Below are 14,559 nucleotides of genomic sequence, written 5' to 3' on the forward strand. Positions count from 1 at the left end.
TAACAGAATGAATGCAGAAAGAGATATCAGAATCATCATTTTCTCTTTAGATATTAAAGCTATGTAAAAATGTGAAATATTTTTCTCATTGAAGATGTCTTGAAAAATAGTTGTCTCAGAATAATTTTATTTTTGTTGCTTTTTTATTTCCCCCTTCCTTGTTTTTGATCACACACTTAGCTGGTGTCAGTGATGGGGTAGCATACTTGTGTGGTATTACCCCTGAAATTGTACCTTGTGGTTATGATGCCTGGGATTGCACTTGGTGATGTGGGGGGTCATGAAAATTGATCTTGCATCTTCATGCTTGCAAGGCAGGGTCTCTACCATATTGCCACATCCCTAAGCCCTCAGTCTTATTTTTGTTGTTGTTTTGGCACTAGAGGACCACTCCTAAGCAGCATTGGGGGCCATGTGGTACTGGGGATCAAATATAGGCCTCCCACATATATAAAGCATGTGCTCAGTCTTTTTTTTTGCTTTTTGGGTCACACCTGGCAATGCATAGGGGTTACTCCTGGCTCTACACTCAGGAATCACCCCTGGCGGTGCTCAGGGGATCATATGGGATGCTGGGAATCGAATCCGGGTCAGCCGCTTGCAAGGCAAACACCTTACCCGCTGTGCTACCGCTCCAGACCCTGTGCTCAGCCTTTTGAGCTATACCTTCAGCTCTCAGACTCATTTCTTATAAGTTTTTTTTTGTTTGTTTTTGAGCCACACCTAGCAAAGTTCAGGTTATTATTCTGGCTCTGTGCTTAGGAATCACTCCTGGCAGGACTTAGGGGACCATATGTAGTGCCAGGGATAGAACCCAGGCTGCCACATGCAAGGCAAGTACCTTACAGCATTATCACAGTAAAATTGCTTCAGGCTCCTATTTTCTATATTCATTCAACAAAAATCTGGGCATCCATTCAGGGCTGGGCATTGTGCTAGAACTAGAAGGGACTAACAGAAGAGCCACCCTCCCCATAAACCCCTCCCCAGTGAAAATGTACATTCTAGGGGTGTGTGTACAATTTATACTTTAGAGGTGTGTGTGTGTGTGTGTGTGTGAATATAAATTCTAGGATGTCTGTAAATTTTACAGTTTAGAGGTGTATTTGTAAAATTTATATTTTAGGGATGTATATATAAATGCAGATTCTGAGGTGTCTATGTAAATGACATTTTAGGTGTGTATTAAATTTACATTACCTAAGTTATATTTTAGGGGTGTGTCGATGTTCATTTTAGGTGTGTAAATTTTACATTTTAGGTGTTTGTGTAAAGGCGCATTCTAGGATGTCTGCAAATATACGTTTCAGGGTGTATGCGTGTGTGTGTGTGTGTGTGTGTGTGTATGTAAATTTTACCTTCTAGGTTCCGGGTGTGTGCCAATGTATAATTTTGGAGTGTGTATAAGCGTACATTTAAGAATGTATGTAAATTTGACATTTTAGGAGTGGATGTAAATGTACATGCTAGAGTATGTGCAAACGCCGTGCATTTCAAAGGTTGCGGTGCCTGTGTAATTTTTGCACTTTAGGGGGTGTGTGCAAGTGTGAAGGGGCTGAGCCCCAAGAGCGCCAGGAAGCGGAGTAGCTGCTGAAGCCGCAGGGTTTGCGCGGCAGGCGGGGGGCCACGCCCGAGAGGCGCCGGCGTCTGCCCTGCACCGCGCAGCGCTAAGACTGATCGCGCGGCCGGGAGAGACTGCCGCGACCGCCAATTCTGCGCGTCAACCGTCACACCCCCCTCTCTGGCCGCACAACCGTCGGCACCTCGGCCCCGTAGCCCAGCAGGCCACCCCGTCGTTCTCGAGGGGTCTCGGTCCCCGCAGTCATCTCGTTCCAGAGTCCCTATGGACCCTGAAGACCCTGGGGGTCGACCGGTTGGCCTCAAGGACCGCCTCCTCGGCCCCCTCGGGCGGCCAAGTCACCGCAGGCCACGCCTCCCCGGCAGGGGGTCCGGCCTGCTCCTCGCGCTTTGTTCCCGGAGCAGGTTTTCGAAACGTCGCTCCCACTCAGCTCCAGCTGTTTTCCTGCCTGAGTGAGCGGGGCCGAGGGCGGCAGCGCCCCCGGCGGCGCACCTCGGCCCAGGAAGGGAGTGTCCGCCGCCGCTACCGACTCGTCCGCCCCCGCCCGAAACGCGGGAGCCCGGGCCAGCGGCGCCCGCCCCCCGCCCCACGACCGCGCTCCCGATTGGCTGCACCGATTTACGTCACGGGGCGGGGCCCCGGCGGCCGCTGGGAGCTGGCGCCCGCGCGTGCGCAGACGGAGCGCGCTGAGCGGAGGGGGAGGTGGCCGGCTGCTTCTCCCGCGTCCGCCATTTTGTTGCTGTGGCTCTTGGGAACGGACTGGGCAAAGGCGCCCCGAAGGCGCGACGCTCCTTGGGAGTCCGGTGCTTGGCGTAGCGCCTGCGGTCGGTTCAGGGCCGTGGGGGTTGCGGAGCCGGCGTGTTGTAGGTCGGGAGTCCCTGGAGGTAACCTCCGATTGGGGAGCCCGGAGCCCGAGAATCCCGGGGCGGCCTCGGCGCGCCGCTCGCCCTCGTCTGCCGCGCGACCCCGGACTCGGTACCGCGTTCCCCGGGCCGGCGGCCTCCGCGAGGCGGCCCCGGAGCAGGCGGGCGGCGGCGGAGGATGCTGCGGGACCGAAGCCGAGAGGAAGGCTCGGCCTTTTAAAGCGCGTCTCGAGGTGTGCCGAGAGGCCCGTCCGCGGCCCCCAGAGCCGTCGGTCGGGCGCAGGCGTCCGGATCGGCCGAGAGCAGCCGCCGCCCCCCACCCACCGCGGAAGCCCCCCTGGCCGACACCATGTCCTCCGCCAGGTTCGACTCCTCGGACCGCTCGTCCTGGTACATGGGGCCGGTGTCTCGCCAGGAGGCGCAGACCCGGCTCCAGGGCCAGCGCCACGGCGTGTTCCTGGTGCGCGACTCCTCCACCTGTCCCGGGGACTACGTGCTGTCGGTGTCCGAGAACTCGCGCGTCTCCCACTACATCATCAACTCGCTGCCCAACCGCCGCTTCAAGATCGGAGACCAGGAGTTTGACCACCTGCCGGCCCTGCTGGAGTTCTACAAGATCCACTACCTGGACACCACCACCCTGATCGAGCCCGCGCCCAGGTACCTACCGCCCCCACCCCCCCGGGAGCGCGCGAGGGGGTGTGGTTGAGCCCCGTTTTCTCCTGTCGGAATCAAATTCTTTTCTTAGAGGTCTTGAGAATAAGAGGTTAGTGTTGGACGTGGGTCCCAGGGGGATAACGGGGCGGTTGGTTGTATGGTGGATCATGCAGTCTCCGCCTTCCGTGTCTTCTCGGCTCTACTGTCCGAGTAAAGCGAGGGTCGTTTGCTTTTTAAAATCCTCTTTTGATTAGAGTACCCCGCACCCCCACCCGAGATCGTGTACACACAGCGCGGATCTTTTCGATCCAGGTTAAAGACCTGGTATGCCGCACTCTTGACGCTCAACAAAAGAAAAATGCTTTGTTTTTTTTTTGCTTAGAAATTAAAATATTCAGCTGTGACAAAGAATTGTAGATTGAAATCCTGGTGCCAAGTTTAAAATGAGCCGGACACTTATTTTGTGACACGTTGATTAAAAATATATATGTTATATAGTCTATTCTTCCCCCCCATCCCTGCCCCCAGTTGGACCATTAATGGGCTAGAGAGCCATTTGGTAAAATTCCAAGGATGGGGTAAAGCTAGACTCTTGCTTACTAAAGGAAATTTTGCATGACAATATTTTAGCTCGATTTGAATATACTTTTTGCATCATTTGTCTAATGATACATATTTTTTAACGTTAAGATCCAAAATGGTAGAGTAACATGCTTTGTCTCTTCAAGTAAAATGCTTTATTTGTATTACTTGCTTCAATTTGTCTTAATCAATATACTTACCAGATTAATAATGCCATTAATAATGCCAAGTTCTGTCCTGAAAAATGCCCTAGGGCCAGAGAGATAGTGCAGTGCTGGGTGCAAGCTTACATGCTGGATGCCCAGGTTCCACAATGTGGTCTCTGAATCATTATCACCCAAAATGAGTGAAATTAAGATAAAAAGTTAGACTGTTCACTTTATTTATTTATTTATTTATTTAATTTTCATTTTGGCTTTTAGGGTAACACCAGCGATGCTCAGGGGTTACTCCTGGCTTTGCACTCAGGAATTACTCCTGACGGTGCTTGAGGGACCTTAGAATATCAGTGATCCAACCTGGGTTGGCCATATGCAAGGCAAACACCCAACCCGCTATACTATCATCCTATACTATCACCACTCCAGCCCCAGGCCTGATTTCTGGTTTTTTGTTTGTGTGTTTGTTTGTTTGTTTTTACAAAAACTGACACATTTCTCAGAATGACAGTTTTCTGAATGTTGATTTGCTAAGAATAATATTCCGAACTTTAGACATTAATTCAAGAGCACCCCTAAATTGGATGTCTAAATTGTTGGTTCTGTAGACTAGAGACACAGAAATGACTATAAGGTCAACTACAAACAAATGCACTTAGAAAGTGGAAAAAAGTGATTGAGTCACATACTGTATCTAACAAAGATCTAGGCGACAAGAAATGATGAAACCTTCAGGTTTCTTTGGGGTTTTGGGGCACACACAGCGGTGTCAAGGATTACTCCTAGCTATGTATTCAGGAATTGATCTTGATGGTGCTTAGGAGACCAGATGGGATGCTGGAGATTGAACCCAAGCGCCCTGTGGTACTCTCTCTTCAACCCCAAAACCCTCAGGTTTCTGAGGAGGCTGGTAATTGGAGTACACATTGAACATGACTTAATTCCAACATAAGAAACTCGAGAACTTTAGAGTCCATTATAATGTTTTTTTGTTGTTGTGGGACCACATCTGGCGATGCTCGGGGATTGCTCTTGGCTCTGCATTCAGGAATTACTCTTGACAGTGCTTGGGGGACCATATGGGATGCCAGGGATCAAACTTGAGTCAACTGTGTTCAAGGCAATGCCCTACCTGCTGAACTATCACTCTGCCCCCTATAATGATGTTTTGAATAGATTAACTGGTGGTGAATCACATAATTAATTTCAGACTTTTATTAAGCCATGCCATGAAAGACACTGTAATAAAGCTGCTTCAAAAAGTGTGAGATGATGGCTTGATCCTCTTGTAGAGAGAGAATAAAGTAACACTGTAGTACCTTTGCACTATCTACATAATGCCATCCAAATTTCCCTAACAAGTCTTAACCAGGCACCAAACCAAATTTTGTCTTTGATGCTTGGCTTTGTTCCCTCTTGTCTTACTTTATTATGGCCCTACTGGGCTGCATCTTTTTTTTTGGGGGGGGGCTTCATAGCTCTCCCTACCTACTCTCTCATACTTGTGTACCTTTGCTCTAGATTTTGGCCCTCAACTGATTGCTTAACTCCACCCCACTCTTCACATATTGAAATCTTTTCCCAGTTGCACTCAGGGCTTACTTCTGCTCTGCAGTGAAGGCAAGTGATCCATAGCTATCCTACCCTACCCACTGTGCTCTCTCTCAGGCCCCACATCTATTGAAATCTTATCTGTACCAGCCCCCTCACAGATAATAAAGACTTTTTCTTTTCTTTCTTTTTTTTTTTTTTTAAAGGAAATAGGTAATTTTATTTTATTTTATTTTTTGGTTTTTGGGTCACACCTGGCGATGCTCAGGGGTTGCTCCTGGCTCTGCACTCAGGAATTACTCCTGGCGGTGCTCAGGGGACCACATGGGATGCTGGGAATCGAACCCGGGTCGGCTGCGTGCAAGGCAAACGCCCTACCTGCTGTGCTATCACTCCAGCCTGCATTTCTCTTTTATGCCCACAATAAGCAGGTTACTGTGACTTAGGTTTTTTATTTTCCCATGGTGTTTGGGAGGACAATCTGTTACTATGCTTAAATAGTCCCTGGCTGGATTTACTATATACTGAATAGTTGGATTGCTTTTCTTATCCCAAAATTCACAGATTGGGTAGATACACCTTTGTAGAGAGCTAGCTAAATGTTCCTCATGCCCCAGACTGGTTATATTGAGTTAGCACCTTAGACATCACGGTTAAGCTCTCAGGAATTTTATGTCCCTGTTTCTGAGAGTTCCTATTTGTTTTTAGTTTCTTCTTTGGTGCCAGGGATTGAACCTATGGTTTCATAGACAAAAGATACATTACTCTACCACTATGCCGACACATCCCTGTCCCCTGCATGTTTATTTAAGGACTGGTGTTTTCTTTGTTCTAGTACAGGCTTTTCTGTTGAAATGTTTCCTCATATTTTTTATTTGGTGGGGGAGTTCTTGGGGATCAAACCCAGGACCTGACATAATAAAGCCAAGTATCCTGCTCTTGTGCTCCATCCCCCAACTGTTTTCTGGCTTTTAATTTTATAGTTCCAGTTAAAATGAGTGTTACAGAAGGTGACTGCCTCAGATAGCTATCAAAGGAAACTGAGTGTAAGGAGAGCTATCCTTGGAAAGACTTGGGATAAAGTGAAGGAAAATAGTGACTGTAATTAATTAAAATTAAGAACTTAAAGAATAAATGGAGGGGGCCAGAGCGATAGCACAGCAGGTAGGGCGTTTTGCCTTGCACTCGGCCGACCCGGGTTCAATCCCCGGCATCCCATATGGTCCCCCAAGCACCGCCAGGAGTAATTCCTGAGCATCGCTGGGTGTGACCCAAAAAGCAAAAAAATATAAATAAATGGAGGGAAACTCCTAATTAGAACAAAGATTTTATATAAAGGTCCTGAGGCGAAAAGCTGTTCCATGTATTGGAAAAATGAGTCTCTTTTTTTTTTTTTTGCTTTTTTGGTCACACCCGGCGATGCACAGGGTTTACTCCTGGCTCATTCACTCAGGAATTAACTCCTGGCAGTGCTCAGGGAACCATATGGGATGCAAAATGAGTCTTAAAGAGAAGAAAGTTATGTTAGGAGAGTTTGGAGGTGAGATGGCAAGGGTAAAAAGAAATTGAATTTTAAAGTGAGGGATGGCCATCGAAAGAATTTCGAAGTAGAGAGTAAACTGGAGTGAACTACTGTAATCCAGGTGCAAAATAATGATGACCGATGACTTAGCATATGTCATGCATCCATCATCATGTAGACCCAACTTCCTTGCTTCAGCGGCACCCCATAGTTGCACCTCAAGGCTTCCACATTGGGTTCCTGGACTGCCTTGAGAGACTGTAATATTTTGGTTTTGGGGTCACACTTGGTGGAGCTCAGGCCTTGCTCATGAGTTTGCGTTCAGGAATCACTCTTGGCAGGGGGGCATGGGGAGACGATATAGGGTCTCAGGGATTGAAGTCCAGTGGCCACATACCCTGCTCTCTATTGTCGCTCCAAGCCTGGGAGACTTTGATGTAGACAGACTGTAGAGCTATGGTTTGGTAGGTGCTTGTTTTGAAGGTAAGATTGATGCTTTGCTAAAAGGAACTAGGGAGTATTAGGGAAGAGAAAGGAAGAAACAAAGATGACTGGATTTATTTGTAATATTTGTGTGTGTATTCTGGTTTATTTTATTATTTACAGTGGTACCAGGAATCAAAATAGGGCCTCACACATGCTTAGACAAGTATTCTACCACTAAACCACACCTGCAGCCCTATGTTTATTTTATTAATTGGTCTTTATAGTTGTGGTATTTCTTTGATGAGCTTCCCCCCCCTCTGGGGGGTGGGAGATGATGGAGTCATTGTTGTCAGATAGCGTGTGTTGATTTTAAATGATTAAAGGATTCTCTTTCTGAGTACCTGAGTGTAATTTTACATTATAGGTCATTTGATAAACGTGTCGTCTATTTTTCACTTCCACTTTGAGTATATTTTAAAGATTCTTTGGCTGGGGGGGCACACTAAGCAGTGCTCATTGCTTACACCTGGCTCTGCACCCAGGGATTCTTCCTGGCAGTGCTAGGATGCCAGGGATTGAAGCCAGGTTGGCTGTATGCAAGGCAAACAGCCTACCTGCTGGCCCCACATTTTTTTTTTCTTTTTGGGTCACACCCGGCAATGCACAGGGGTCACTTCTGGCTCTGCACTCAGGAATTACCCCTGGCGGTCCTCAGGACCATATGGGATGCTGGGAATCGAACCCGGGTTGGCCGAGTGCAAGGCAATCGCCCTACCTGCTGTGCTATCACTCCAGCCCCCTGGCCCCACATTTTAAAGATTTTATTGTTATAGTTTTTTTTTTTTCTTTTTGGGTCACACCCAGGGATGCTCAGGGGTTACTCCTGGCAGTGCTTGGGGGACCATATGGGATGCCGGGGATCGAACCCGGGTCAGCCGTGTGCAAGGCAAACGCCCTACCCGCTGTGCTATCTCTCCGGCCCCTGTTATAATTAATATTCAGGTTAAACACCACTGTTTTTCAATTAGATGCTAATTTTAGTTTAATAGAGTATTTCAGCAGTTTTAGAGTGTATTGTTAAGTATCAAGTAATTTTTCTATGATTTAGAAACTTAAAAATGTATGCTTTATGTTGTTTATATACTTCTCCAGTTCCTTTTTTATTCACTTATTTGTTTTTGTGGGAGGGGGCATATCCAGTGGTGCTCAGAGGCCATTTCTGGTTCTATGCTCTGGAGTGGATCCCTTGGTGATGCTTGGGGGTGTTTGGGGTGGAGGGAACCTTACATGGGTAAGAAAGAGTCTCGGCCATCACAACCACATGGAAGGCACATACCTTATCTCCTATATTGACTCTCCAGAAATTCCAATTTTATAACTATTTGAGGACCAAAATGACAGTTATGAGAAATAAAATCTAAGAACTAGATCAAGTTGATCTTTAAAGAACACCTTGTCAGTACTCAACAAAGATAAGTATGGCTGAAATATGAAACTCACGTTACGTTATATCAAATAGACTCTTGTCACATTCTTTTTGTTTTAGGTCACACCCAGCTCTCCTCAGGTATCATTCCTGGTAATACCAGGGATCGAACTCAGACTTCCCCATACAAAGCATGTACTTACCCCTTGAGTTTTTTGTTTTTTCTCTGGCCCCCTCCCTGTCACATTCTTCAGGAGCTTACTGATTACTGAGGTGTTTCCAAAGGCCATCCCCATACCATTCAATATGATAAAGTAGTTGTTGGAGATTTGAGGAAGTATGCTTGTATGCCCAAAGCTTGACATCTACACCTATGAGACAATGCAAATTCTGCTTGGACAGAGGATAGTGTAGGAAATACAGTCATGCCTCATCCCAAATCCTGCTTCAAATGTAAAAGTCTCAAGGGACAGAAAAGATAGTAGAGAGCCTAATGCATGTATTTGACCAACATTCAATCCCTATAAACACATTGTCCTCCAACCTCCCCTCACCCCCAGAGAGGGACTCAGTTCATGCTATTTATTTGGGGCCACACCCAGCAGCAGTCAGGGGTTTCTTTTGGCTCTGCACTCATGAATCACTCTTGGTGGGCTTGGGGGACTGTATGGCATGCCAGGGATCTATAGGATGCCAGAAATTGAACCTGGGTAGACTGCATGCAAGGCAAACACCCTACCTGCGGTACTATTGCTCCAGCCCTCCTGTTCATACTTTTGAGGGGGATTCCCAAGCAGGGAGCTCAGGGTCCAGTCATAGTGATACTCAGGCAACAATGCATGATGGTTCTGGCAGTGCAACACCACTCTGACTGGCCCAGCAATAGGGCCCAGGACTCATTTAGATGTGCTTAGGGTGCAGTGTGTTAACAAAGATTGAACTCCAGTCCTTTACCATGCTATGCATGTGCCCCTAATCCTGGAGCTCTCTCCCCAAATCTGGACTTTTGAAATTTGGAGTTAGGGGAGGATTAATAGTAATTTTTATTAACAGAATTTGGCGCTGTGAATAAACTTTTTACTTCTTTTTTCCTTCTTGGGTCATACCCGGTGACACATAGTGGTTACTCCTGGCTCTGTACTCAGGAATTTCTCTTAGCGGTGCTCGGGGGACCATATGGGATGCAAGGAATTGAACCCCGGCCGGCCGCATGCAAGGCAAACACCCTACCCGTTGTGCTATCACTCCAGTCTCAGGCACTGTGAATAAACTTATAAGATTCTTAGGCATCTAAATTTGATTCAGATAAGATACAAGAACATTATCATTATGCTGGGGATAGAAGCTTGCATAGTTAATAGTTATCTTCCCATACTACCTTAAACTGAGAAGCTTCTGCAGCTCAAAAGATAGAGTGACAAGAATACAAAGATAGTCTACAGAATGGGAAAGGATATTCACCAGTACTCATCTGATAAGGGGTTGATATCAAGGATTTACAAGGTACTGGTTAAACTCCACAAGAAGAAAACATCCAAACTCACCAGAAAATGGGGTGATGAAATGAACAGAAACTTTCTCAAAGAAGAAATCCGAATGGACAAAAGACACATGAAAAAGTGCTCCTCATCACTAATCAGGGAGATGCAGACCAAAGGAACAATGAGATACCATCTCACACCACAGAGACTGGTCCAAATCCAAAAGAACAAAAGCGGAGCTGGAGCAATAGCACAGCGGGTAGGGCATTTGCCTTGCATGCAGCCGACCCGGGTTCAATTCCCAGCATCCCATATGGTCACCCAGAGCACCGCCAGGAGTAATTTCTGAGTGTATAAGCCAGGAGTAATACCTGAGCATTGCCAGGTGTTACCAAAAAAAGCAAAAGCAAGCAAAAAAAAAAAAGCAACCGGTGTTGGCATGAATGTGGGGAGAAAGGGACTCTCCTTCATGCTGGTGGGAATGCCGACTGGTTCCACCCCTTTGGAAAACAGTATGGACACTTCACAAAAAATTAGAAATTGAGTTCCAATTTGACCCAGCAACGCCACTTCTGGGAATATACCCCAGAGATGCAAAAAAAAGTATAGTAGAAATAATATCTGCACTTAATATGTTCATTGCAGCACTGTTTACAATAATTTTTTACTATTGTAAAAATAATGCCTGAGAACAGATGACTGGCTCAAGAAATTTTGGTACATTTACACAATGGAATACTATGCAGCTGTTAGAAAAGATGAAGTCATGAAGTTTGCATATAGATGGATCAACATGGAAAGTATCATGTTAAGTGAAATGAGTAAGAAAGAGACAGATATAGAAAGATTGCACTCATTTGTGTAATAGAAAGTAACAGAATGGGAGACTAACACCCAAGAATAGTAGAGATAAGTACCAGGAGGATCACTTCACAGCTTAGAAGCCGGCCTCGATTGCTGAGAGAAAAGGCAGCTCAGATAGAGAAGGGACCACCAAGTAAAGGTGCTAGAAGGGCCTGCTCGGGATGGGAGATGGCTGAAAGTAGATGATAGACTGAACATGATAGTCACTCAATACCTCTATTGCAAACCACAACACCCAAAAGGAGAGAGCAAAAGGGAATGCCCTGCCACAGAGGTGGGGTGGGGGTGGTGGGAGGGATGCTGGGACCATTGGTGGTGGAAAATGGGCACTGGTAGAGGGATGGATACTCGAGCATTGTATGACTGAAATGCAAGCACAAAAGTTTGTAAGTCTGTAACTATACCTCAAGGTGATTCACTAATAAAAAATTTTGAAAAAAAGTTATCTTCCCATGATGTATGAAGTCCCGAAAAAGTAGAATAAGAAGTATTCAAATCCAGAGGATTTTTATCGAAAAATTTTATTTCAGGATCTAAGTAGGTGGAAGAGATTATTTCTAATGGTCCTTGAGGCTAAAATAGTTTAGCTCAGTGCTTATTAATGGGAATTCAGATTATCCTAGAGCTTGAACGAGATTATGACAAAGTGAGGCCGCCAATCTTTTGGAAACTAGTCTGAATGATGGCTGAGAACTGGAGAAGAGCAATGGGGCAGTGATATGATAAAGACTTGAGTAAATTTTTTTGTCTATGACAGAACTAAGTTAAGAATTGAGTGTTTTGTTTGGGGGCCACACCTGGCAGTGCTCAGGTGTTACTCCTGGCTTCTGTGCTTACGGATCACTCCTGGTGGACTCGGAACCATGTGGGTTGCCAAGATCAAACCTGGTTTACCACGTACAAAGCAAGCCACCTACCGGCTGTACAATACCTCTGACCCAGGAATTGAGTGCTTTTGTGTTTTCAGAAAAAAATCCAAGCGAAGAGGGAAATGCTTATGTTTTTACTAAATTTAACGTTCTTCCCCTTTTATGCAGTGGGTAAGGCACACCCAGTAGTGCTCAGGGCTTACTCTTGACTCTGTGCTCAGAGATCACTCCTTAGAAGGGCTCAGGGGCTGGAGCGATAGCACAGAGGGTAGGGCGTTTGCCTTGCACACGGCCGACCCGGGTTCGATTCCCAGCATCTCATATGGTCCCCTGAGCACCGCCAGGAGTAATTCCTGAGTGCAGAGCCAGGAGTAACCCCTGTCCATCGCCAGGTGTGACCCAAAAAGCAAAAAAAAAAGGGGGGGGGGCTCAGGGAACCAGTGGGATGCCAGGGAGCAAACCAAAGATCATGTACAAGGCATGCAACTTATCCTTGTACTATCTCTCCAGTCCTGTCGTTTTTATTCTTTTTGGTGGGGGAAGGAGTGCACACTGGGTCATGCTTAGGGTATACTCCTGGCTCTGCGCCCAGGGCTCATTCCTTTCCAGCTCAGGGAACCATATAGAGTGCCGAAGATCAAACCTGGTTCAACTATGTGCAAGGCAAACACTCTACCCCCAGTACTATTACTCCAGGACCCCCCCTCCCCCTTTTAACTTGCTTTGTTTTCGGTTTTGAGCCACATCTGGCTCTGCTCAGGGGTCATTCCTAGCAGGCAAAGGGAACCATATGATATGCCAGGGATCAAATCTAGGTTGATGACTCGAAAGACAAACACTTGTAGCACTCTACTTGCTGTACATTGCTATAGCCCTAAGATTCAGTACTAGACTATATAATGGGAGTAAACCATGGTTGTGATCTTAGAAAATTTCATTACATTGAACAATTAAAATAACACTATAGGAGCATAAAAACAAAAATGATGAACTGAGGTGCCAAGGAAGTCTTAAAGAGAATTTAAGATTTCCGGAATAAGAACAAGTTTATGAGGTAGACGACGTGACCATGCCTGCTGGGAAAGACACAGTTGTAATAAATGTGAGTAATGGGAAGCAAGCTAGGAAAGGAGAATAATGCTTAAAAAACCTCGTGCCTTATAAATGAGTTTAGCCATAGGAGTCATGTAAAGTTGGTTTTTGGTTTGGTTTGGTTTTGTGCTCAAGGACAAAACCTGGTTGTCTGATCGGGCCACTGCTGACAGTTGCTCTCTAGGATTCAAACCAGTATCACAGCTACATGCTAGGAAAGCACCTAAACCACTTCTCTCTGGCCCTCATCTAAAGTTTGTTTATGCTACAACTGGCAGTGCTCAAGGATCACTCCTGGCTGGGCTGAGTGTCTTACCTGCTGTACTTTAAGAAGAGAATTGTCAGGCCAGAGTGAGTACAGTGGGTAAGGTGCTTTTGATCTCCTTCATCCCATATGGTCCCCAAGCCTGCCAGGAGTGATTCCTGAGTGCAGATCCAGGAGTAAACTATGAACATAATCAGGTGTAACCAAAAAACTGTTAAAAAAAAAGAATTATAATCACTTTTACTTTCTCAAAACGGATCTGGTGTGGGACTAGGTAGGGGTTGATTCTGGAGCCTTTAGTTTGGAGTTACTGAACTGAGAAGCTAAGCTAAGAACAAGTGTCCCAGGACTATTAAGTGGTGACTGATGGTTTTCATAGGTCATTTTCATGGGAATGAGGGTAGAAGCAAGACCTTGATAATCCTTGGGCTTTGTTCATTTTTATTATTATTATTGTTGGGCTGGAGCGATAATGCAGGTTTGATTCCTCTGGCCCTCTTGAAGAGCCTGGCAAGCTACCCGTGGCTTATTCGATATGCCAAAAAAAAATAGTAACAAGTCTCACAATGGAGAGGTTACTGGTGCCTGCTCAAGCAAATCGATGAGCAACAGGATGACAGTGACAGTTTTTATTATTGTGATTTAGTTTCACTCATTGATGCTCAGGGATCACTCCTGGGCTGTGTTCAGGAGACTGTATGCAGTGCTGGGGAATATATCAGGCTTGGTAGCTGCATGACTTATTCCCCAAGAGCCGTATCCCCCGTACTGTCTACTTAGCCTGAAATTTATCATTATCTGCTTTGGTATCACTGTATCACTGTCATCCCGTTGTTCATCATCGACTTCTTGAGCAGGCACCAATAACGTCTCCATTCGTCCCAGCCCTGAGATTTTAGTAGCCTCTCCTTATTCTTTTTTCCCAACGATTGGAGGCTCTTTTCATTGTCAGGGGAATGAGACCTGTTATTGTTACTGTATTTGGCATATTGAATACACCACAGGGAGCTTGCCAGGCTCTCCAAGAGGCATATATATATATATATATATTTTTTTTTTTCTCTTTATGATGTGTCATGCCAGCCATACGGTCCAGGAATGTGTTCACTCATGCAAGAGGCTGAACCTGAGCGTGTGGAAAGCGGTCTGTAGCGGTGCTGGGGTAATGGATGTCGGCTGCCGGGGCTAGGTCCCTTGGGGCAGGGAGGGCTGTCACCCGCCCCC

At 46.1% G+C, this 14,559-nt stretch overlaps 1 protein-coding gene across 1 annotated transcript in view; it reads left to right on the forward strand.

The window, feature by feature from the left end:
• Positions 1 to 2,269: 2,269 nt before the first annotated feature.
• The window catches only part of CRKL (CRK like proto-oncogene, adaptor protein), a 34,077-nt gene continuing 21,787 nt past the window's right edge, over positions 2,270 to 14,559 (forward strand). Inside the window, exon 1 of the mRNA XM_004607455.2 lies at positions 2,270 to 3,102. Within this exon, the coding sequence (XP_004607512.1) occupies positions 2,792 to 3,102 (311 nt within the window). The 5' untranslated portion in view covers positions 2,270 to 2,791. The remainder of the gene's footprint in view (positions 3,103 to 14,559) is intronic.

Source organism: Sorex araneus, chromosome 11 (assembly GCF_027595985.1).
Source record: "Sorex araneus isolate mSorAra2 chromosome 11, mSorAra2.pri, whole genome shotgun sequence".
Taxonomy (NCBI): domain Eukaryota; kingdom Metazoa; phylum Chordata; class Mammalia; order Eulipotyphla; family Soricidae; genus Sorex; species Sorex araneus.